At 36.2% G+C, this 22,221-nt stretch overlaps 1 protein-coding gene across 3 annotated transcripts; it reads right to left on the reverse strand.

Moving 5' to 3' along the window:
* Positions 1-1,021: 1,021 nt before the first annotated feature.
* On the reverse strand, positions 1,022-22,159 carry PPWD1 (peptidylprolyl isomerase domain and WD repeat containing 1). 3 transcript variants are annotated; one of them, XM_040451997.1, is made up of 11 exons: positions 21,948-22,159; positions 16,981-17,083; positions 16,177-16,277; positions 15,918-16,038; positions 13,675-14,122; positions 9,743-9,933; positions 8,711-8,900; positions 5,808-5,989; positions 3,932-4,013; positions 2,376-2,558; positions 1,022-1,336 (listed from the first exon to the last, which is right to left on the reverse strand). In XM_040451997.1, exons 1-11 carry the CDS (start codon positions 22,138-22,140, stop codon positions 1,193-1,195), a joined length of 1,938 nt encoding a protein of 645 aa, XP_040307931.1. In that variant the 5' UTR covers positions 22,141-22,159; the 3' UTR covers positions 1,022-1,192. The 3 variants fall into 3 exon arrangements, with proteins under 3 accessions (XP_040307931.1, XP_040307939.1, XP_040307949.1); XM_040452005.1 differs by having other exon boundaries at positions 21,865-21,965; XM_040452015.1 differs by lacking the exon at positions 21,948-22,159 and having other exon boundaries at positions 15,918-15,940; positions 16,252-16,277; positions 16,981-17,032.
* Positions 22,160-22,221: the final 62 nt, after the last annotated feature.

A 22,221-nucleotide genomic window follows, 5' to 3' on the forward strand; every position in this document is an offset into this window, starting at 1 on the left:
TATCACCTCACGCCAGTCAGAGTGGCCAAAATGAACAAATCAGGAGACTATAGATGCTGGAGAGGATGTGGAGAAACGGGAACCCTCTTGCACTGTTGGTGGGAATGCAAATTGGTGCAGCCACTCTGGAAAGCAGTGTGGAGGTTCCTCAGAAAATTAAAAATAGACCTACCCTATGACCCAGCAATAGCACTGCTAGGAATTTATCCAAGGGACACAGGAGTACTGATGCATAGGGGCACTTGTATCCCAATGTTCATAGCAGCACTCTCAACAATAGCCAAATTGTGGAAAGAGCCTAAATGTCCATCAACTGATGAATAGATAAAGAAATTGTGGTTTATATACACTATGGAATACTACGTGGCAATGAGAAAAAATGAAATACGGCCTTTTGTAGCAACGTGGATGGAACTGGAGAGTGTGATGCTAAGTGAAATAAGCCATACAGAGAAAGACAGATACCATATGGTTTCACTCTTATGTGGATCCTGAGAAACTTAACAGGAACCCATGGGGGAGGGGAAGGAAAAAAAAAAAAAAAAGAGGTTAGAGTGGGAGAGAGCCAAAGCATAAGAGACTGTTGAGAACTGAGAACGAACTAAGGGTTGATGGGGGGTGGGAGGGAGGAGAGGGTGGGTGATGGGTATTGAGGAGGGCACCTTTTGGGATGAGCACTGGGTGTTGTATGGAAACCAATTTGACAATAAATTTCATATATAAATAAAAAAAAAAAAGGCAAAACTATTTGGCATGAAACACAAACCTAAGAAAAGAAAGGAAGTGGTATATTACTATCAGATTCTGATACCCTTTCTTAGTGGATCTAAAGAAACATGAAGGCAGATTATGTGGCATATATTAATATATTAATATAGTAATATATATTAATGCATACAACTCTATTTAATATGGTTTTTGAGTCTCATGAGAAATTACATAGGAGTGCGATCTGCCCAAATTTAGTCCAATTTCAGTTTATCACCTCCTAGGATAAGAAATATTGTGAGAAAAATGAAAGGCAGGGTTTTAAAAAAGGTCCTTTAATGAAAAATATAAAAACATAACATTGCATCCTTGAAACATGATTTGGATGTTCAGCAAGTTCTAAGAGCTTCCTGTGTAAAATAACCCTGTGTTTGTTTAATATACGTGTATTTCTATTTACACATACAATGAAACAAACCTTATTTTACTTGACAGTAATATTTATGATGCTGACATCCTCATAGGGCTTATCTGTTTTGGGATTGACTTTGACATTGGAGATCCTCTGTACAACTTCCATTCCTTTAGTCACTCGTCCAAACACTGTGTGCTTATTGTCAAGCCAAGGCTGCATTGAAGGAGAAACGGAAAATCTTGGTAAACCCAGATTTCTTAAATTAACACCCTCTGGGTAAGAAAATTACAGAGAATTTAAACTTATGCTTCATTTTTAATTTAATAAAAATATATACAGTTAATTTCATCTAGCAGCTTTTAAGAGTGATTTCCATGTTTATCTGAAAAAATATAACAGCATAATATAATGTTTAATTAGCTGCATCTTTCAGACCAAACGGACCTGAAAGATGTTTGCTAAAGGTAAGTTTCTTTGCATGGCTTAAAGAATACTGGCTAAGGCTTTAAAAGTTCTCTGTAGGAATCAGACCTGCAAAATAGGCAGGAATTGTTTGGAATTGTTCAAGTAGCATGTGCTTTTGTAGTAGAGAGATGGGAACTCAAATGTTCGCTCTGCTACTTACTTGACCTTTGGCAAGTTGATCATGTCGCACTGTTTGTATAGTCATCTGTTTTTTAAAACTGGGTATAGTGATACTAGAAGTATTGTGAATATTACTTTGTGCCTGATGGGTAGTAGTTATATTTTTCTTCATTATGTGGTGCTTAATTCCAAAAAATAAAGTATAATAATTTTTATAATTTTGTGTAACTGCACAGCAATAGAGCTCAATATTCTTATACTGTATGTCGTCAGATCTACAATGTTGCAATATAAGTTGCATTCTGATATCAGAGATGTTAAAATATAGAAAAAATGTCTTAAAAAATTTGAGAATTAATATACTCTAATCCCCTCCCCCATTCTAAAGGAAACAGGCCCAGAAGTGAAATAATTTGTTTTCTATTGTACAATTAGTAGTGGCAAGGTGACTTCAACTCTAGTCCTGAGTTATGCAAGTATTGTTTTACAAAGCAAAGTCTGATTTGTTAGGTAATTTTACATTTTCTCATCTAAACTGTTTCATTTTTTATATGCTGGCAGAAATAAATAATAGAGAATAATGCAGCTCTCTTTTACTGAATTCATTCTTAGATCATGACAACTTACAGTTTATATGACAGCTTATAGACAATGCTGTTCTACTTACCGTTGGTACTACTGTTATAAAAAACTGGGATCCGTTAGTATTTGATCCAGCATTGGCCATGCTGAGTGTATATGGTCTGTCATGTCGTAATGTTGAATGAAACTCATCTTCAAATTCTCCTCCCCATATGCTTTCTCCTCCCATACCAGTACCTGTTGGATCTCCTGTTTGAATCATGAAGCCCTTAAGAGGAAGTATACAAAAAACATATTACACTGTACTTTTCTATATGTACATTTTGGAATTACAAATTGTTTTATGTTCAGTAAAATCTTTTTTTTTTTTTTTTTTTTTTTTTTAAGTTTGAGAGAGAATGCACCAGTGGGGAGGGGCAGAGAGAGAGGGAGATCCCAAACAGGCTCCACACCATCAGCACAGAGCCTGATGTGGGGCTCCAGTCCATGAAGTGTGAGCTCATGACCTGAGCCAAAATCAAGAGTTGTATGTTTTAAACTGACTGAGCCATGCAGGCACCCCTTTTCTTAATAGTCACTCTATCAAGTGATTTTATTAAAACTTAGTAAGTTATACTTTAAATGATGTATTTCCACTGCTTAAATACAACCTTATTTCAGTTACTGAAACAAAACTGCAAAGGTGTCCTCATGAATAGTCATGTACTATCTTTCCCAATAATGCAATTAAAACCAATTAATAATGTAAATAAGTTTTAGATCTATAGAGTGTATAAGGTTTTATATAATTGCCCCACTCTTCTCTCTTCCCTTTCCCTAAAATTCTGGATTGCCTGGTGAGTCATTTTTCTAATTCTTTCAGAACCCCCCAAATCTGATTATTCCTCCTATCATTTCTCCTGCCATTTCTGAACCTATCAGTAACTAACAACTACACTATTGCCCCATCCATTTTATGGAACAATGCTCAACAAAATCCTGGGACAAGTTCGTTCTGCTCTTCAGGTATTAATGGTGGTTCTCAAAGATTAACTAGCATGATGTCTTTTCTATTATTTAAAATCTTATTTTCTAGATCTAGGCCTTATTTAGTCACTAGGTATGAGTAACCTTAACTATTGGTTTTATCTCAGCATGCCCTTTACTCTGTATCTGACCCTTGGGTTTAGCTGCTGACAAAATACTGGTGCAGTGTTTCTAAAAAGGTACCATGTTACTGTTCCTGCATTTATTCCAGATCTGATATTCATGACTATCCATTCTTCTTTTGGCTTAGAAAGTCCCATTTTTCCTATTCCTTTTTAATAAACTGATAATTGTGAGACAGGAAGATTCCTTATGTTTAAACCTCTGGTTATGGGGCGCCTGGGTGGCTCAGTCAGTTAAGCGTCCGACTTCAGCCAGGGTCACAATCTCGCGGTCCGTGAGTTCGAGCCCCGCGTCGGGCTCTGGGCTGATGGCTCAGAGCCTGGAGCCTGCTTCTGATTCTGTGTCTCCCTCTCTCTCTGCCCCTCCCCCGTTCATGCTCTGTCTCTCTCTGTCTCAAAAATAAATAAACGTTAAAAAAAAATAATAAAAAATAAACCTCTGGTTATGCAAAACACACTATTCCTGAAGTCATATAAATTTTGTATAACTTACCTTAATTATACGGTGAAATGTATGCCCATTATAATAGCCGTTTCTGCTATGAACACAGAAGTTTTCCACTGTCTTAGGGCACCTAGTAAGATATGTTACAAATATGAAATCCATTTAGAGCATCTTAATATAGTTTTCTTTGCAGTTCTGCTTTCTACTGATACCTGCAATACCTTCTGAATGTTTCAGGACAGTCTTTTTCCATAACCTCTTCTCATCTCAGGAGATAAGCCACAGTATATTGTTTAATATATTATCTTTAGATAAAGAATGCTTATTATATTTGAGTTTGACAGTATTTAAATTTCAAAGTCATTTAGCAGTTAAAAAAAATACAGCTACAGCACCGTAAGATACGTATATTCACTGCGTATAGTAGGTTCAGTTCCTGGGAAAGATAATTTTCTTATAAAAACAACGTTATGGTACACTGACACACTTCCTAACCAAGGACCTGCTCTCTCTCAAATGCTATCTCCTAAATCTAATCAACTTTAAATGACAATCACACACTCAAAAGTATGAAGCTTTCTAAATGTTAACTAATCTCATGTGATGATTTAATCTCATGTTACAGCATTTAAAACATTTAAAACACTCCTATACAAAATAAAGAAGTACTTTTCAGTAAAAGGGGTTGTAAAAGATGTCACTCTGTTTTTCGTTTTCATTTTTTTGGAGACAGAAGTGGGGGGGCAGAGGGAGAGAGAATTCCAAGCAGGCTCTACATTCAGCAAGGAGCCTGACATGGGGCTCACCCCCATGACCCTGGGATCATGACCTGAGCCAAAATCAACAGTTGGATGCTCAACTGACTGAGTCACCCAGGCGCCCCAAAGATGTCACTCTTTGGATCAAGAATAGCCAAAGATATTCTATTGGATTTGGCATTGCATGTTCATCTTGCAAACTTTTAAACTGTCCAGAATTCCTTTCTGCTTTTTTCAGTACATTTTTTGTTGGATTGATCGATTGATTGATCAATTATGTATGTATGTATGTATGTATGTATGTATGTATGTATGTATGTATTTATATTAGAGCACAAGCAGGGGAGAGGGGTAGAGGAAGAGACAGAGAATCTTAGGCAGTGCAGAGCCCAACATGGGGCTCAATCCCATGATTCTGGGATCATGACCTGAGTGGGGATCATGACCTGATTGAAAATCGAGTTGAATACTCAATTGAACGAGCCACTCAGATGCCCCTTGTTGGAATTTTTAAAACCTATAGAAAGAACTAAAGAAGTAGTAGTGGAGGTCGAAGAAATGCAAGGAGGAAAAGGAATTATCCTCCCCTTAAGGATTTGCTTTGAGGGTAAAGCCAGTTATAACAAATGAGCCACAAAATATAGTTGGGATGCACAGTTGATGTTAATATCCATTTATAAACCACTTTATAGTTTACATTCAGCACTTTCATAGCCATTTGTTTTGTATGCATAATAATAAACCTGTGAAGTGTGTGTGTGTGTGTGTATATATATGTATAATATCCCCATTTTCTAGAGGAACAGTTATCAGAAAGCTAAAGACAGACAATCTTATCAAACCCTTCAGTTCTTTAAAATTCCTCAAGTTGAGGGGCGCCTGGGTGGCTCAGTCGGTTAAGTGGCCGACTTTGGCTCAGATCATGATCTCACGGTTCATGGGTTCGAGCCCCACCTACTTGAAATTCTGTGTCTCCCTCTCTCTTTCTGTCCTTCTCCCGCTCATGGTCTGTCTCTGTCTCTCAAAAAAATGAATAAAAACATTTAAAAATTTTTTTAAATAAATAGAAAAATTCTTCAAGTTGAAATAGCAATTTTAAGTTGCACAGTTTCTTCCAATAAACACATTTACATTGATGTTCATTTCAGACAAAAGACAGTACATACTCAACAGGAAAAAGTTTGATATGAATGTCTCCCATGCTTGTGTGGATAATGGCACTATCTGAAACACGTTTAGGTCCTTCAGCTTGAGTGGCTGCCATGACTTCTTCTTTAGAAGGTTTCTCATTAAAAACATCTCTGTCAGAATCTGCACTTTTTGTATCTTCTGGTTCTCGTTTGGTAAACTCAGAGAAAAATTAAAGAGAGTGAATGAGTTAAATTTTTCATCTGGTTAAAATGTTATCAACAGTAAAATTTCATTTCTATCTATGGTATTTGAGCAAAGTAAGAATTCACATCAGAATAAGTCCTTACTGCAGCAAACACTTCCTATCACAGGATGTGTAATAGGGTTAAATTATTTTTACACTTGCCTAACATGACAACAATCCATACAGTGAAGGTGTATGGTTTCAAATGGGATTTAATTTCTTTTTTGGTGCACACTGAACAAGATGCACTTTTATTTGAGGTAGTTTTCTGCCTCTGCCCGCTAGTATGTTCTAACCTGTCAACCAGTGCTTATTTTTCACTATTTAGATTGCCTGGGTTTGAATTCCATTCTGCTACTTACTAGTTACATGATTTTGGCAAAATAAATTCATTTCTTCCATTTCCTCATTCATAAATGGGGATAACTACCTCAAAATTGTACCTATTGTGAAGATTCAATGAAGGGATATAAAATGCTTGGAGAATAGTGCCTAATATGTAAAAGGTACTATATACATATTAATAATTGTTGTTATAATGAACAGAACCTGGTGCTAGGCAGGTTGAGGATTCAAAGATGAATCAGTAATGCATCTTGGCTAGTTTTTTTTTTTTTTTTTTTCCTGCAAAGCCCCCATCTGTTCTATCTAAACCCTGAAGCTTGGAAGAAAGAATGTAAATTTTGAGTGAAGTTACAGAAATTTCAGGATACCTCAGGGAATTGGGAAAATTGAGAGAAATCTTTCAGTTGTTAAAACTTTGGACTCCTCTGAGCCTTTTTTTTTTTTTTTTAATTTGACTTTCAGGAAGTAGAAATCTTTTCTCCAGAGGAAGCTCTACCTGATTATCAACTGAGTTCCAGGAAAGTAAAGCCAGTGCCCCAGGCCCTGTCTTGCCTAATGTCATTCCGGATCTACTTGGATAAATTCCAAATAAAGAAACAACCAAGCTAGGATGTTGTTGACTTATCATCTTATTCTCCATTTTTCAAAGGAATGACATTATCAGTTGTATGATTGATTTATATTAATTTTTAAATAGGTATTTTAATTTAGCTCACATATTGAACTACCAAAGTTCATATTTTGTCATATTTTGATATTGATTTGAAAAGAGATAAAAAATTTACATATATGTATGTACCATTTTACTTTTGTTTACGGATATGTATGTCTAATAAAATGAAAGATAATTTTATGAACATATTAGCTGTATAAAGATGAATAGTAACTTTTTTTCTTCAATGTTAACAACACATGTGATTTAATCAACTTAAAAATAAACTTTAGGGGAAGAGAATAATTTATTAGTTTTTTGATAATGAGGATAGAAAATTAGTATGTTTTTAGTGTATATCAAGAGTTAGCTTTTACCTTCAAAACAGTTAAATTACAGGTAAAAACAAGAAAAACTATTTCCCTTTAACCAATATTATTTTTTGTAGCAATGACTTTGAAAGTTCTAAATAAAATTTTCATCTTAAAAGAATGTATCCATTTTTTGGTTAAAAGCTTGTTTGGGATGAACTGCTATTTCCTACATTAATCAAATGCTGGCAACCTGAATAGCATCACAGCTACTTACAAGATATCAGATGAAAAGAATCAGTATACTAGAATGAGCCCCACACTTTAACAAACTTGTGAATAGTGAAGAAAATATAATGCCCTGTATTTGAGGATTTTATATTACCTTAAGGAGGAGATGACTATCACAGATATTTAAAAAAAAAAAAGAGAGAGAGAGAAAGTAAACTATTCCAAAAACTGTGACATATAGAGCACAACCAGGCAGATGTAACTCAGACTTGATGTCAAGAGAAGGTTTCCAAATAGGAACTGACATAAGTAGGAACTGGGGACAGGTATGTGATTGGCAGAAGGAACAGCCTGTGTAAACACCTTGAGGTAAAAAAACAACACTCAGCTATTGCAAACAGGATCAAGTTCAGTCAGAGTAGCAAATGAACTAAAAATGAAGAAAGATAGGTAGAAGAGCCAAGTAATATAGATAGTTGAGGAGCCATTAAAGGATTTTAGGCAAATAACCAAATTTGGGACTCAGTCTCTGACTGCAGTGTGAAGGACAGAATGGTAGGGCAGAGGTCTCTACACTTTAGATTTTTCTGCTTGGTTCAACAGTTAGGACACGGCTACTCCTAGATAGTTTAGACAGTTTGATTCTGAGCCCAGTCTTAGTTAACATGTAAAGTACTTGTAGTTCTCTAGGGAAAAAAAAAAATTGTCAGGAATATAAACTTTTAAGGTAGCACCATTACAAGAGAGTTAAAAGGTAAAAAAAGAAATGTGCTTAGAGAAGCAAGTGTGCAAGTTCAGGGAAGATAAATTAAGAACAAAAGATGAAAAATAATCTTTTTTAGAACTTTTAAAACCCCATAGCAGAAGCTATTTTGGATGCAATTATTACCATAACCACTTACTTCCTTACATCTTAGGCAACATAAATAGTTGTAGAAGCCAGGTCGAAGATTTTTCAGAACAGGAGGGAAATCAGTACAAAATCGAGTCCTAGTTAAAAATTATGCAATATTAATGTTTTAAGATGGTATTCTGGTTGTTTAGAAAGCATGCTATTATTGCCAACATTCTCTTCAGTTGAAAGCACGACCTAAGAAAATAAATCTCCAACCAAATTGGAAGAATTAAGGCCTATTTCCTAGTATTTCTGCATACCATGTAAAATCTATTCTTCTTAAAAGATGTACAAACTATTGTTGGGTCAGCTTGAATATTTTGAAGAACAGGATTTTCAGAAGCTTTCATTTCTATAGTAGTTGCAGCACGATGTTTTTTGGCTATTCCCTGGAACAGAGCCAACTGCATCACTCTAATATTTTCCTGCTTGCCTAAGATGCGCACACACCTGGAAAATACAACAATGTTTTATACAGTAAAATACCAGAATTAATTCCAATTATAAAAATTTTATAGATAAAATCTAGAAATCAACTATCCTTTACCTTTGTATAAAATAATTACTAAAAGTTTTTTAAAAAGTGTTTCTCCACCCCCTTCCCCAGAAAGTTATTTTAAATTGGATGGAATTTTCTGGTTAAAAAAAAACAAAACACAATCATTCATGCATAATTTTAACCTATCCCTATTATCTTAATCTTTTTGCAAGACTTCAAAGATTCTATACTGTGAAGAACTACAATATAAATTTGTTTCTATGTGAGAATGTACCGACCTACATTTTTTTCTCTTTAAAATATACTTTTAAGTTCTTTTCATTTACATTCAGTGTTAGTATCTGATTGTAGCTATTTTGTACTAAAACCAAATGGACTGTTTGCACAAAAGGCTTATTGTGGTTTCATGCATTTTAACTTCTGATTTTATGTCTAGCAGGATGTAATGCTGAATTCTGTGGTTAAAATATTTGGCAACATTTAATATGAACCAGGCTAATTTAAATCAATAAGCAAAAGAGAGATTGAAACTTGTTAAAAAAAAAAAACAACCTTGAAACTATGCATATCTTTTTTTTCCATTTCTTTTACAAACATGAGTGGAAACTTTTTACATAAGATTATAAACAACCAAAAGACCACAAAAAATCCAGTCAAAACATTTGGTTAAGTTTAGACATTTGGGACCATTCCACTTGTCTTGGAACAAACAAAACTCCCTTTGTTTCCCTGAAAGAGGAAATGGTCCCCCATAAATGAATGCACTTTTAAAAAACATCTTATTAAAGCTTACCGGTTTGTTTCTACATTTATAACTTTAATGCCTAGCATTGTTCCATATAGCACGAAGTGTCCAGTTTCATCAAAGACTATGTTAATTAATCTTACTGCATCCACCTTCTCCAACTCACGTTCGACAGCCATTCGTCGGCCAAATTCCATGTCAGGTAGCTGTTGCCTCATCTGCTGCAGTTCAGTAAACATCTAGGGAGTAAACAAAAAAGCTATGTGATAAAGGGAATGAGAATTTAAATAGAAGCACAGTACACATTAAGAGCCACTGAAAATTTGTGTACTTATAGGTTACCTTAAAGAGGATTCTAAATTCCATAAGCAGGAAATAAAAAGACATTAGTAAGTTCAATCGTAAAATAACAGTATTTACACTAACTGCTTCTTCTTAATAAAAAAAAAAACAGTTAATATAACTACTGTCTTCCGTACAGAAAAAAGGTATCTGCTGCCTTTTATAAGCCACAGACTAGGGACACCTGGGTGGCTCAGTTGGGTAAGCGTCCGACCCTTGATTTCAGCTCAGGTTATGATCTCATAGTTAGGAGATTGAGCTCCACATCTGGCTCCATGTAGGGCTCCATGCTGGGTGTGGAGCCTTCTTAAGATTCTCTCTCTCTCTCTCTCTCTCTCTCTCTCTCTCTCTCTCTCTCTCCCCCCCCCCGCCCTCCCTCATAAATAAATAAATAAATAAATAAATAAATAAATAAATAAATAAATGCCACAAACTAGTACTTTCCAATAGGAAGATAATGCAAACCAAGCATGTAATTTTAAATTACCTAGTAGCTACTTAAAGTAAAAGAAACAGGTGAACTTAGTCTCAATAAGGTTTTATGCCCCATATATCCAAAATATAATCATTTAAACTTTACTCAATACTTAAAAATTGAGATAGAAGCACCTGGCTGGCTCAGTCTGTGGAACATGTGTCTCTTGATCTCAGGGTTGTAGGTTTGAGCCCCATGATGGGTACAGAGGTTATTTAAAATAAAATCTTAAAAAAAAATTTGAGATTAATTATATTCTATTTTTTTTTATATTAAGTATTTGAAATCCTGTATTTTATACTTTCATCCTGTCTCAATTTGGACTAGCTACATTTCAAGCACTCAATAGCAACATGTGGCGAGTGGCTACTACACTGGACACTGTAACTACAGAGTGTAAGGTCCCTGTAAAAGGATCATGGACCTGACATGATATAACACTCAATTTTTATTGAATGAACTCTTATTATTTCACTAATTTATAACAATTTCATGATATTTTAGAAAATGTTTCAAGTTATTTTTATAGAGAGCCCATTAGGTTATCATTAGGTAAATTATCATTAGGTAAATGTCATTTACGGTAGATGAATATTTTTATAAATGCTCTGTAGCTTATTTGGTTTTCTTTTCTTCAGATATTTAACACAATTTTCAGATAAGGTCACATCTTAATTACTATGTATTATCACACTATAAGCTTCTCCCCCATTAAGATCTTTCAGGTTTCCAGACATTTAGGGCATCAAACAGCAGAATTCAACAGCAGGTCTCCATTGGAGATAAAAAGAAGCCAAGCTTATGTCCAGTCTACTTATTTTCATGCTTGTGTTAACTGGAAATCCCATTTTTCTGGATATGGAAAGAACAACAATGTACACAACTCCATAAAAACAAAAGGAGGTATATGCGTTAGGGAACAACATGAAGCAAGGGTCTTACAGGACAGAAAAAAAGCCTGTTGGTCATTAGGTTTTCTTATCTCCAGTCTCTGAGACTACTTGTTTATTCATATGCTAGAAATAGCCTAGCATTTTTATAGACAGGGACCCCTGATTATTTTACTAGATTAGATTAATTTTCATGACTTAAAGTTTGTAGATGTCTGCCTGCGTGTAAGTATTTCATAAATGTTAATCCAACCTGATAAATACAGCAGTATCTTTTTACAGTATTCTAGCCTTAATAGCAGGGCCTCTGTGATACACACCTGTGTAACCATGTGCATATCTCATTAACTGTGAGATTCCACTGATTTACTACCCACTATCCTTCTAATTAATTTACTTGGCATTTGTTTTAGTTGTTGTTGTTGTTATTGTTTGGACAATCTCTCATTTTGAATCTCACTTCTGTCATAAGTTTTACTACTGACCTCATCTTATTTCAGCCCTCTTCAACACTTGTTGAAGTCAATAATGAAGAAACAGAGTATTTGTGTTAAGAAATTAATATCCAGAGACTGTGTTCTTAAATACTTCTTTTGCTGAGGAATCTTCAAAGAGCTGCAAGTTGGTAAAGGCCTTTAAGTTATATTTAAGTTGAACTAATATCTAGTTACCAGCTGCCATTAATGAAGAAAACATCACAGTTTTCTCCTATTCTTCAAAGTAGAGTGGAAAGCTGTTCTCTTCCAAAAGGAAGATGAGTCAGGAGGATGATCTAACAACCAGATCTTCACATGTGTCTGGATTCATATTACTTCAGGTAGATAATCCACCCAACTTAAAGCCACTTGCCACCAAACAACAGTGTCACTAAGAAGAGTAACAGAATTTAAGACCTTAATGCAAGGAATCTAAACTGGTTACTACCAACAATGTAGAATTATTATACAATAAACAGTACTGCTATGAAGAAGGTTCAACCCACAGACTCTCAGAGGATTCAACATACCATTAGCAGTTAGAGAACACTTGAGGGAAACAGGTGATCAGACCCAATTTCCACAAAAAACTGTTAACTTTGCATGGATAGAAAGTCTTATTCTACAACTACATGCTTTAACAAATTCTTGTTAGCAGTAATTATGTGTCACGTATTGTTGTTAGTGCTGGAGATACAAACATGAGCCAAAACAGATAAGGGAGCATAGATCACATAGAGTTTAGTCTACAAGGGGTTGATATGTAGTAATCAAAAATAAGACCAAGCCAAATGGTCTAAGAGAAAATAAACAGAGTGATATTGAGTCACATAAAAAAAAAAAGTTGTCCTAGGTTAGACAAATAGTGAATTCCCACAGGAAGTGACTCTTTAAATGAGATTTGAAGCTTAAGTTCAACAGGTAATGGAAAGAACGGAGGAGGGGTGACACCAGGCAGCAGGAACAGCATAAGCAAAGGCTGTGTGGTGGAAGACATGTTCAAGAAACTGAAATAAGGCCTAAATGGCTAGTGTTAAGAGGCAGATAGAAAAGTGAGTGACAGTAGGCTAGAGTGGTAGGCAAAGGCCACAATAAGGCAGGCTGTGACTTCGGTCTTGATCCTAAGAACAATAAGAAGTCACTAAAAGGTTCAAAGAATGAAATGATCAAATATGCACTTAAAAAATTTGCTCTGGATGCAGTGTGGATAACTGATTAGGAGGAAGCCCGAATATAGGCAGTAGGCCATGAGACAGTCCAGGCAAAAGATCATGAGCTAGGGTAGTGACAGCTATGCTGAAAAGAAAGGGATAGATTTTAAGCATATTTAGAAACTAAAATTGACAGGATTCATGATGAATTAAATAGAGGGTAAGGAAAAAGAGTTAAAAAGTTAAGGATGGCACAGGTTTGTGGCTTATGCAAGTAAATGGATATTGGTGCCATTCGTGAAGACAGCAAAACAAAACAAAACAAAACAGATGGCACCATGTGTGTTCACAATAGTAAGATGGAGAAATCAATTTGGGAGTAGTCATATGAATAGGCAGGAGTGAACAGAGTAAAAGCCACACAAAAGAAGGATGATTGGCTCAGAAGATATCACATCATAAACCCTGGGAAAAGAGTTTTGAAGAACACTGCAAGAGAGCAGACAGATCAATAATATCTTCAATGTGCTAAGAGAAAATAACCATCAATGTAAATATCTATATCCAGAAAAAAAATCTTTTAGGAATTGCACAAAATAAAGACACTCAGAAAAGGAAATTCCCATTAAATTTATATTGCACTTACACTTAGTGATTCATCAAAGACTCTCATGAGTTTTCCAGTTAAAAATCTGAAAATTCTAACTTTTCTATCAGAACCAATAGTAGCTATTTTCTTCCCATCAGGTGAAAAACATATGCTGGTTGGATAAGCCTTGCACTTGGCAAACTCATACAAATCGGTGTCAGTTTTATATTCCCAGTTCACATTTTTGGGGAACTTATATTCATGAGGAGGCCCAGTCCAGTATTCAATCATTCCAGATTTATCAGAAGACACTATTGCTTTATAAACTGCATTCAGCCGTATCTGAGTAAGAGGTGATGTATGGAGCTTGTCAAAAATATGAAGCGGCTGGTTATCTCCTCGACCATCATAAATGAAAATTTTTCCTGTGCTCTTCTCAGAAGCAGCAACTGAAGATATGGCATCCCCTGGGCAATAGATCCACTCACATTGTCCAGGAAAATAGCTAAAATAGTGAGGGGAAAAAAGAAGTTAATACAACAAGTAAGCATCCTTATCCACTCTCACCACCAAAACGATGTCCTGGCCAATGATTTACTTAGTTTTGGATTCCTTGCTCTAAAGTAGCAGAAATAGAAACTGGGGAGGAACAACTAATTTTCCCTTTCTGACCTCATTAATCTAATGGTAATAACTTCTGAGGATTTATCAGACCACATAGAAAACTTCCTACAGCAGATCATTTACTTCTCTTGGATAGATAAGAAAACCTAATCAGACCAGGGCCTTAAAATATTCCAGGGCATTGCCTTTTGGATCTCTAGGTCTCAGTCTATTTTTAACTTATTTTTAAATAGGTTCATATCTAACAGTATACTTGATAAACTCATTCTTGAAGTGTTTAAAATCAAAATATTTTAGTTATGACTATGATCAAAAGGAAAACATTTTGAAATCACATTTTCATTATTAGTGACTTAATCTTACAACTATAAAGTTTGAACATGCTACCTGATAAAGTACAAAAGAACTGGGACAGATTTAACCTGGGACAGATTTAACCAAAATACCAAACTTACACACTCAAATGAGTGTTGTCTCCTTCTAAGCAGTCAGTTAAAGAAGTTACACAGTTATTCCAATGTTGGTGCTGATGCGCAAAACTTCTGGAACTCTTCTTTTAGAATTTCTACCAAAACTTAAATAATATCCCCAAAGGTGGCAGAGGTTCAACATTTATGAATAGATTTAATTTGTAAAAACAGCTAAAGTGTAGGTAAACAAAGCAGGGAATAAGACAAGATAACCAATATATATTTCTATTTGTAGTAAAAAATAAGTTCTGACCATAAGTAATGAGACTAATATCCTTTAGTGGCTCATCAACTGGTTTTGAAGGAAATTCCAAAAGAAGTACTGCTATGTAATGAGCTGTTGTTCTTGTCCCCCCACCATTCATATGTTGCAGTTACCCAAGGTGATTGATCTGGAGATAATTAGGAGGTAATTAAGGTTGAATGATGTCATAAATGTGGGGCTCTAATCCCACAGAAGGGAAAGAGGAAGATACCATTCCTCCTTACATCCTGTCCCCAAAGAGAGCCCTCACCACAAATCAAACCCTACTGGAATCCTGGTCTTGCACTTTCCAGCCTCCGGAACTCTGAGAAAATAAATTTCCTTTGGTTAAGCCACTCAGCCTATGGTCTTTTGTAATGGCAGTCTGAACTAAGACAAGTCCTAAGACTATTTTTGATAATGCTAGATTTTCAAGGTGACATTCATTTAGACGTATATAAATTCAGTATGATATCTTAAGAAAGACATGCTTAAAACAAAGTATTCATCTCATTTCTGTAGTTCAACCACATGGTGTGGATATCAATATACTTTAAAGTTTAAAGTTACCAACGAATCACCTCAATTCCAAAATGTACATAAGCCTTATAAGACACAATACATATTACTGAAATAAGCAAAGCAAGGAAGTTAATTCTAAGTACCAGCAAATTAGACATGATGGATCCTCATTATTTTATTAAGTAATGTTAAATGGATATAATGAATCCTTGTGATGATGCTATTTAAAAATTTCTGCTGTGATTAACAACAACAACAATAAAAACAGCAGAAGCCTCCAAAGAGCATCAAAACAAGGATTCCTATCTACTTTTCCTAAGCAAAATTCAAAAGCACAGCTGGCAATGGCAATACATTCTGTTTAGAAATATCTACAAAATGGTGACAGTTTAAAAATTATTTCACTAAGTTAAAAAGTATATACTTTAAAAAAGACTCACCCAAGCTTCAGCATATTGATCATGTCAAAGTTCACTACATCAAACACCTTCATTGCTTTATCATCACCCACAGAACAGAACAATGCTCCCTCAGAGCTAACTGCAATACTCTCAATAACTCCTATTTAAATAAATCAAAACATTCTAGTAAATACCAATGAAACAAATATGCATGATTCAAAGGAAAAAAAAAACATTTTAAAAGAAACTTTAACCAATACAATTTAAGACTCACACACACACACAGTGAAATTCTTACCCAGGTGACTACGAAAATGTTTAACAAATTCAATTCCCTCTTCTATTTTTTTCCAGAACTTAACATGTCCATCATGACTGGCAGTAATAATAAAGTCTGTCCTGCATACATAAAATTGTAAAAGTTAATTTGTAAAGCAGATCTATGAGTTATTTAGTACCCCCAAAAGCAATCATTCACTGAGAATCTTTGGCGCTTTCAAAATATTTTTATTTTAAGCTTTCTTTATAAAGACCACCATATGAGGGTAGATAGAAAATGGCAAATTTTGTAGTTCTTTCCTGGATATCATAATAATTGATGTGGCACTAACTTTAACCCCAAGAGCTAGGATCAGAGTTGTGCTAGGAGTTGACATTAAAAAAAAAGAAATTTCACCAGGAATTCAGTAGACCTTACAGCCCTTTAATCGTAAAATCACCCTGTAGGCAGTCTTTTCACATGGAAAACGTACTCATCTTCAAAAGGTGATAAATAACCAATGTACATTTGTTTTGTATCGTATCCAAGGTGTCTTGTTAAGTATTAGAAAGATTTTGTACAGAATAGTCTCCCCTTTAAGGTGTATAAAAATAGAAACCATCTGAATACCTACGGTATTGATATTACCTTGAATGCATTCCTTGTAGGAAATTGGAAAGAATATGTAGGACTTCATTTAACTTAAATTATTATAGAATCGGTGGCATTAAATAGAAATCCATGGTATCCTAAAGATACTTTTACAAATCATCTTCAAAACTGAAGCATCTTTATAAAATAAATTTTTCAGAAAAAAACCAAAAAAAGATGTGTGAGACTTACTTGGTGCATACCACATGGGTGATAACATCTCTATGCATGTAACTGCGCTCATACATAGATGCACTGGGGAGATTTTCAAGATAGACTCTTTCAAACTCTAGAACTGAGGGAAAAAAGGTAAAGAAAAATTTATTTTAAACTGCACCTATATACTATTTTGCATTTTCTGTAAGAGTTTTCTACATTCTATTTTCTGTTGGGCACCTGGGTGGCTCAGTCGTTAAGCATCTGACTTTGGCTCAGGTCATGATCTCACGGTTCATGAGTTTGAGTCCCATATTAGGTGAGCTCAAGCTCTGCTTCGAGGGAACAGAAGCCCTCTTCGGGTGAGCTTGAGCACTGTTTTCGGTGAGCTTATGCCCCACTTCGGGTGAACATGAACCCCACTTCGGGTTAACACAAGGCCCACTTTGGGTGAGTCCCACTTCTCTCTCTGTCTCCCTTTGCCCCTCCTCTCCTTCTGCCCCTCCCTTGCTCTCAAAAAAAAAAAAAATTCTATTTTCTATTTTTTTCTATATCTTATTACATTTCTCTGAATTCACACGTAATGAAAAAAAAATCCAGTCTGTTATGTATTTCATAGTAGTGAACAGCACTGTTATTATTTAGTCATGACAGGTCTCAGGTATTGTACAGATGCTTAACTGCCCTCAGAACTTAACTGAGCGATTCTGGCTTAATATTAAGGCTCCATTAAAAAAGAAAAACTTTGGGGTTCCTGGGTGGCTCAGTCGGTTAAGCGTCCAACTTCGTCTCAGGTCATGATCTCACGGATGGTGGGTTTGAGCTTCATGTTGGACTCTGAGCTGACAGCTCAGAGCCTGGAGCCTGCTTCAGGTTCTATATCTTCCTTTCTCTCTCTGTCCCTCCCCCACTTGTGCTGTCCCTCTCTCTCTCAAAAACAAATAAACATTGAAAAAAAAAACAAACAAACCAAAACCTTAAAAAGTTTCATGAAAGTATCACAAACATCTTTCTAACCATTAGTAAAGCAAATTATTAGTTCTAATTTAAATAATTAACAAGAGACCAGTGGCCACCTATGGGTGTTTATCTTTAAGACACTAAGCCTCTTTGAGGTCACTAGTAGTGGAGTTGAAGCAGATAAACATGATAAAATACTAAATAGATTTTTAGAGCTGAGAAAATCCTGGACTTCTCAACTTTTTCCAAGGGCAAAACATTTCAAAAAGTGTTAATCTGAGGAGATATTTTCTTACAAGAGCTATGAACCATATTACTAGCAAAAATTGACATTATATGTGTATCTAATAAAATAATCCAACAAAGGCCAAACATGCCTGTAAAAAGTTGCTAGAGAGGAGCCTGGGTAGCTCAGTTGGCTAAGTGACCAACTCTTGATTTTAGCTCAGGTCATGATCTCACAGTTGTGAGATTGAGCTCCACATTCAGCTCCACAATGAGTGTGGAGCCTGCCTGGGATTCTCTCTCCCTCTGAAAGCACACATGATCTCTCTCAAAAAAAAATTTCCAGGGTGCCTGGGTGGCTCAGTTGGTTGAGCGACTGACTTCGGCTCAGGTCATGATCTCACGGTTTGTGAGTTCAAGCCCCGCGTCGGGCTCTGTGCTGACAGCTCAGAGCCTGGAGCCTGCTTCGGATTCTGTGTCTCCGTCTCTCTATGTCCCTCCCCTGCTCATGCTCTCTGTCTCAGAAATAAATAAACATAAAAAAAATTAAAAAAAAATTTCCTACATTAAACATAGAGATGTTTCATAGTTTTTCATAACTATTGTATAGCAGAGTCAAACCTGTGCCCAATGAACTCCTTTCCCTTCATTTTTAATAACAGAACCACCATTTTTATATGTGCAAAATGACAGTCAGCTATAAGACGACCTTTCTCCTCTTCTCCAGAGTTAGGTGTGACCATGTGCCAATGAAATAGAAGTGTAAGTGTTATGTGACAATCAAGAAGTCTCCTTCAAAAAGTATTCCATTATTCCCTTTCTCAGTCCTATACTTGGGAACTGGGGTAAGAGAACTGATTCTAATAACCACTCAGGACAAAGACGAGGGCCATACCTTAGTGATGTTAGGGCAGAAAACTGGAAAAAGCCTAGGTCCCTTTGAAGCCTCCATACCAATCCTAGACTGTTTACTTTGGGACTTCTTTTATGCAACTAATATAATACTGATACACATTCCTTTTGCTGTTTGTTAGTTTACTTGAGCAGGTATTTACTGAAAACAAAATAGGTTATAAGGCACATGGACATAAAAAGTGGAACACATAATTCCTACCTTTGAGAAACCATTTGGTTACTTAAAGGTAGTGTCATATAACAATTTATAATGTCTTTCTGAAAATGCATAGAAAAGTCTAGCGTCCAAAGAATATGTTAAAGAGGATAGCTCTTTTTCTAGAAAGCTAAACGCATGTCACACTCCCATCTTTTTATTAAAAAATTTTTTGCGGTGGCGCCTCAAAGGCTCAGTCGGTTAAGCATCCTACTTCAGCTTGGGGCATGATCTCACTTGGGTCAGGATTTCGCAGTTTGTGAGCTCGATCCTCACGGTGGGCTCTCTGCTGACAGCTCAGAGCCTGCAGCCTGCTTCAAATTCTGTTTTCCTCTCTCTCTGTCTCTCCCCCATTCACGATTGGTCTGTCTCTCTGCCTCAAAAATAGACATTAAAAAAAATTTTTTTTTAAATTAATAAATTTTATTATGCTCTAGTGACTGAGCCAGCCAGGTGCCTCAAACTCCTTTTTAGACAAAATCTTCAATGATTATTTTTCTAACTTTTCATACATGTTTTTATTTTTTAATTTTTAATTATTAAAAAAATTTTTTAATGTTTATTTATTATTGAGAGATAGAGACAGGCAGAGCATGAGCATGGGAGGGGCAGAGAGAGGAGGAGACACAGAATTTGAATGAGGCTCCAGGCTCTGAGCTGTTAGCACAGAGCCCGATGTGGGGCTCGGACTCACAAACTGCAAGATCATTACCTGAGCCGAAGTTGAACGCCCAACCGACCGAGCCATCCAGGTGTCCCTAACATTTCAAACATGTTTTTAAATTTCAGTTTTTTTCAGGGTGCCTGTGTGGCTCAGTCAGTTAAGCATCTGACTTTGGCTCAGGTCATGATCTCACAGTGAGTACATTCAAGCACATCAGGCTCTCTGCTGACAGCTCAGAGGCTGGAGCCTGCTTTGGATTCTGGGTCTCCATCTCTCTATGCCCCTCCCCCACTCTCTCAAAAATAAAGAAACATTAAAAAATTATAAATTTCAGTTTTTTTCTTCAAACTGAATACACTATTGACTGGCTTAAATACAATAAGCATCTACTTAATTATAAACATTTTCACACCTAATTATTGCTGTATCTGTCTCAATTGTATTAAGTTTGTAAGATTTTTGTCTCTTAATACTAATATCAGCACTTTGATATTTTTTATGTTTCCATAAAAAAGGATATGCAAACATATTCTATTACAACTATAAGAGCATTAACTTTGTAATATTCATTCATTCAATAAATACTTATTGAACACTTGCTACATGCAAAGCAGTGGAGCAAAGCAGTCATGGTCTTTGCTCTTATAAGCTTACAGTCTTAGCAGTGGTGACAAATATTAATCGATCACAGACTTAATACACAATTATAAAATGCAGCAAGTGCAATGAAGAAGTTGCTATGGAAACATTTAACAGAAAGACCTAACTGTAAAAAAGATAACACTTTATGGGTGTCAATGTACAATGTTCAAAAAAGTAGCTTCTTCAAAATTTGGATACATAAAATTTGAAAGCTACCTGTAAACTCAGGTGTTCAAAATTACCTCGGAGTTATGATCAATGTTCTTTAGAAACCCAGCCCACTGGAGAAACGACAGGCTTCCCAGAGGAGGCGATAGTTGGAGGTGAGTGCTCAAGTTGGACAACAGTTAGCCACCGGAAAAGGAGTGTGGGAAATTATTTCAGGTATACACCATACCCTGGCAGGCATCCAAAGAAGAAAAAGAGCATACCCCATTCTCAAGTGTTTTAATATGGCTAGAGTACAGCCTAAGGAAGACAGGGTTAGGAAACAGAACCAATGGAAATGTGCTGGTGAGGTAAGGAGAGATCACATCGTGAAGGAACTTGTATGCCATGATACGGAGTTTGGACTTTGTTTTTAAAATGAGAAATCACTGAAGAGTTTGAAGCAGAGAGAGTGATAAAGTAAGATTTGACCTTTCAGAAAAATCGTATTTTAATGGTTTTACACCAAGGAAGACATTTTATAGAACAACTTTTGAAAATAAGAAAAACTTAACTTCCTTCCCTACCCTTTTTATTTAATAAAACTTGGTCACTATTCCAGAAAGTTGGAAAATACTTCAAGCCTTGGCATCTCCTGCGTGTGGTTTGAAAACCACAGACCGCGGGTTTTAGACGAAAAATTTGTTATCCAGTAAACTTCTGTAACTTTTCTAGGTCAGAAACTCATTATTGGAAGAGACAGGATTAAAATGATCTTTACCTACTCTTTACGATTCTAAATAGGCACCGCCATCTCGTCCTCGGTCCCCGCGTGCCCCAAGAGACTAAGTGCACTCCTGAAATAAAAGCTTTCAAGAGAACTGGACTCTGACGTTTAATAAACCGGAGACAGAAATTCCAACCTAATGCGCCCGCTATAGGGGTTAAATGAGAGGCGCTTAGCACACAATAGGTAGTAGTATAAGTTAGCTTTAGCATCTATTAGAACACGTTCCTATAACACATCTGTGACTAACACTGTTAGATAGTAGCAAAAAGACGCTGTATTCAGCCCAAATCATTATTTCGGGGAGAACGTGCTAGTAGAGAATGACCAGAAAACAGAAGCTGACCCTCTGTTCTGAGGGCAGAAAACCCCGCAAGCACACACCATCTGATTTTTGAGTCTGGTTTGAAATTTCCCATTCTGGGGACGCAGATTCCAACTCGCCCTGTGTCTATCGCTGTAGCTACCTTTCCTCTTCTTGGCCAATGTCGCCTCTACAGGTAAGGGCCCAACCCAGCGCTCATTTTCCTCTTCGTTCTCTTGGGCCACAGCCACAACCACTGTCAGCTCTCTTTCGCCGAGTTCTGTTTTTTCCGGCTCCCCCGTGTCCCGGCGCCTTCTTCTTCTCAGCTGTGAATCGCTACCACCCTCCGACGCCATATTGCCAGAGTTGTCAAACAAGGCGCGACACGACACAGCTCCCCTACCAATCCGCAAAGCGGCGCGGCCTGCACGTCAGTG

The sequence above is a fragment of the Herpailurus yagouaroundi genome, unplaced genomic scaffold, assembly GCF_014898765.1.
Source record: "Herpailurus yagouaroundi ecotype Mexico unplaced genomic scaffold, PumYag 29, whole genome shotgun sequence".
NCBI lineage: Eukaryota > Metazoa > Chordata > Mammalia > Carnivora > Felidae > Herpailurus > Herpailurus yagouaroundi.

Bases quoted from the DNA above. Each gene is read 5' to 3' on its own strand.
- PPWD1 (XM_040451997.1), bottom strand. From the start codon at position 22,140: ATGGCGTCGGAGGGTGGTAGCGATTCACAGCTGAGAAGAAGAAGGCGC. The intron at 9,934-13,674 runs GTAAGTGCAATA...TTTACTCCCTAG, and splicing joins TCTTTGATGAATCACTAAGT to ATGTTTACTGAACTGCAGCA. The intron at 2,559-3,931 runs GTAAGTTATACA...CTTCCTCTTAAG, and splicing joins CATTTCACCGTATAATTAAG to GGCTTCATGATTCAAACAGG.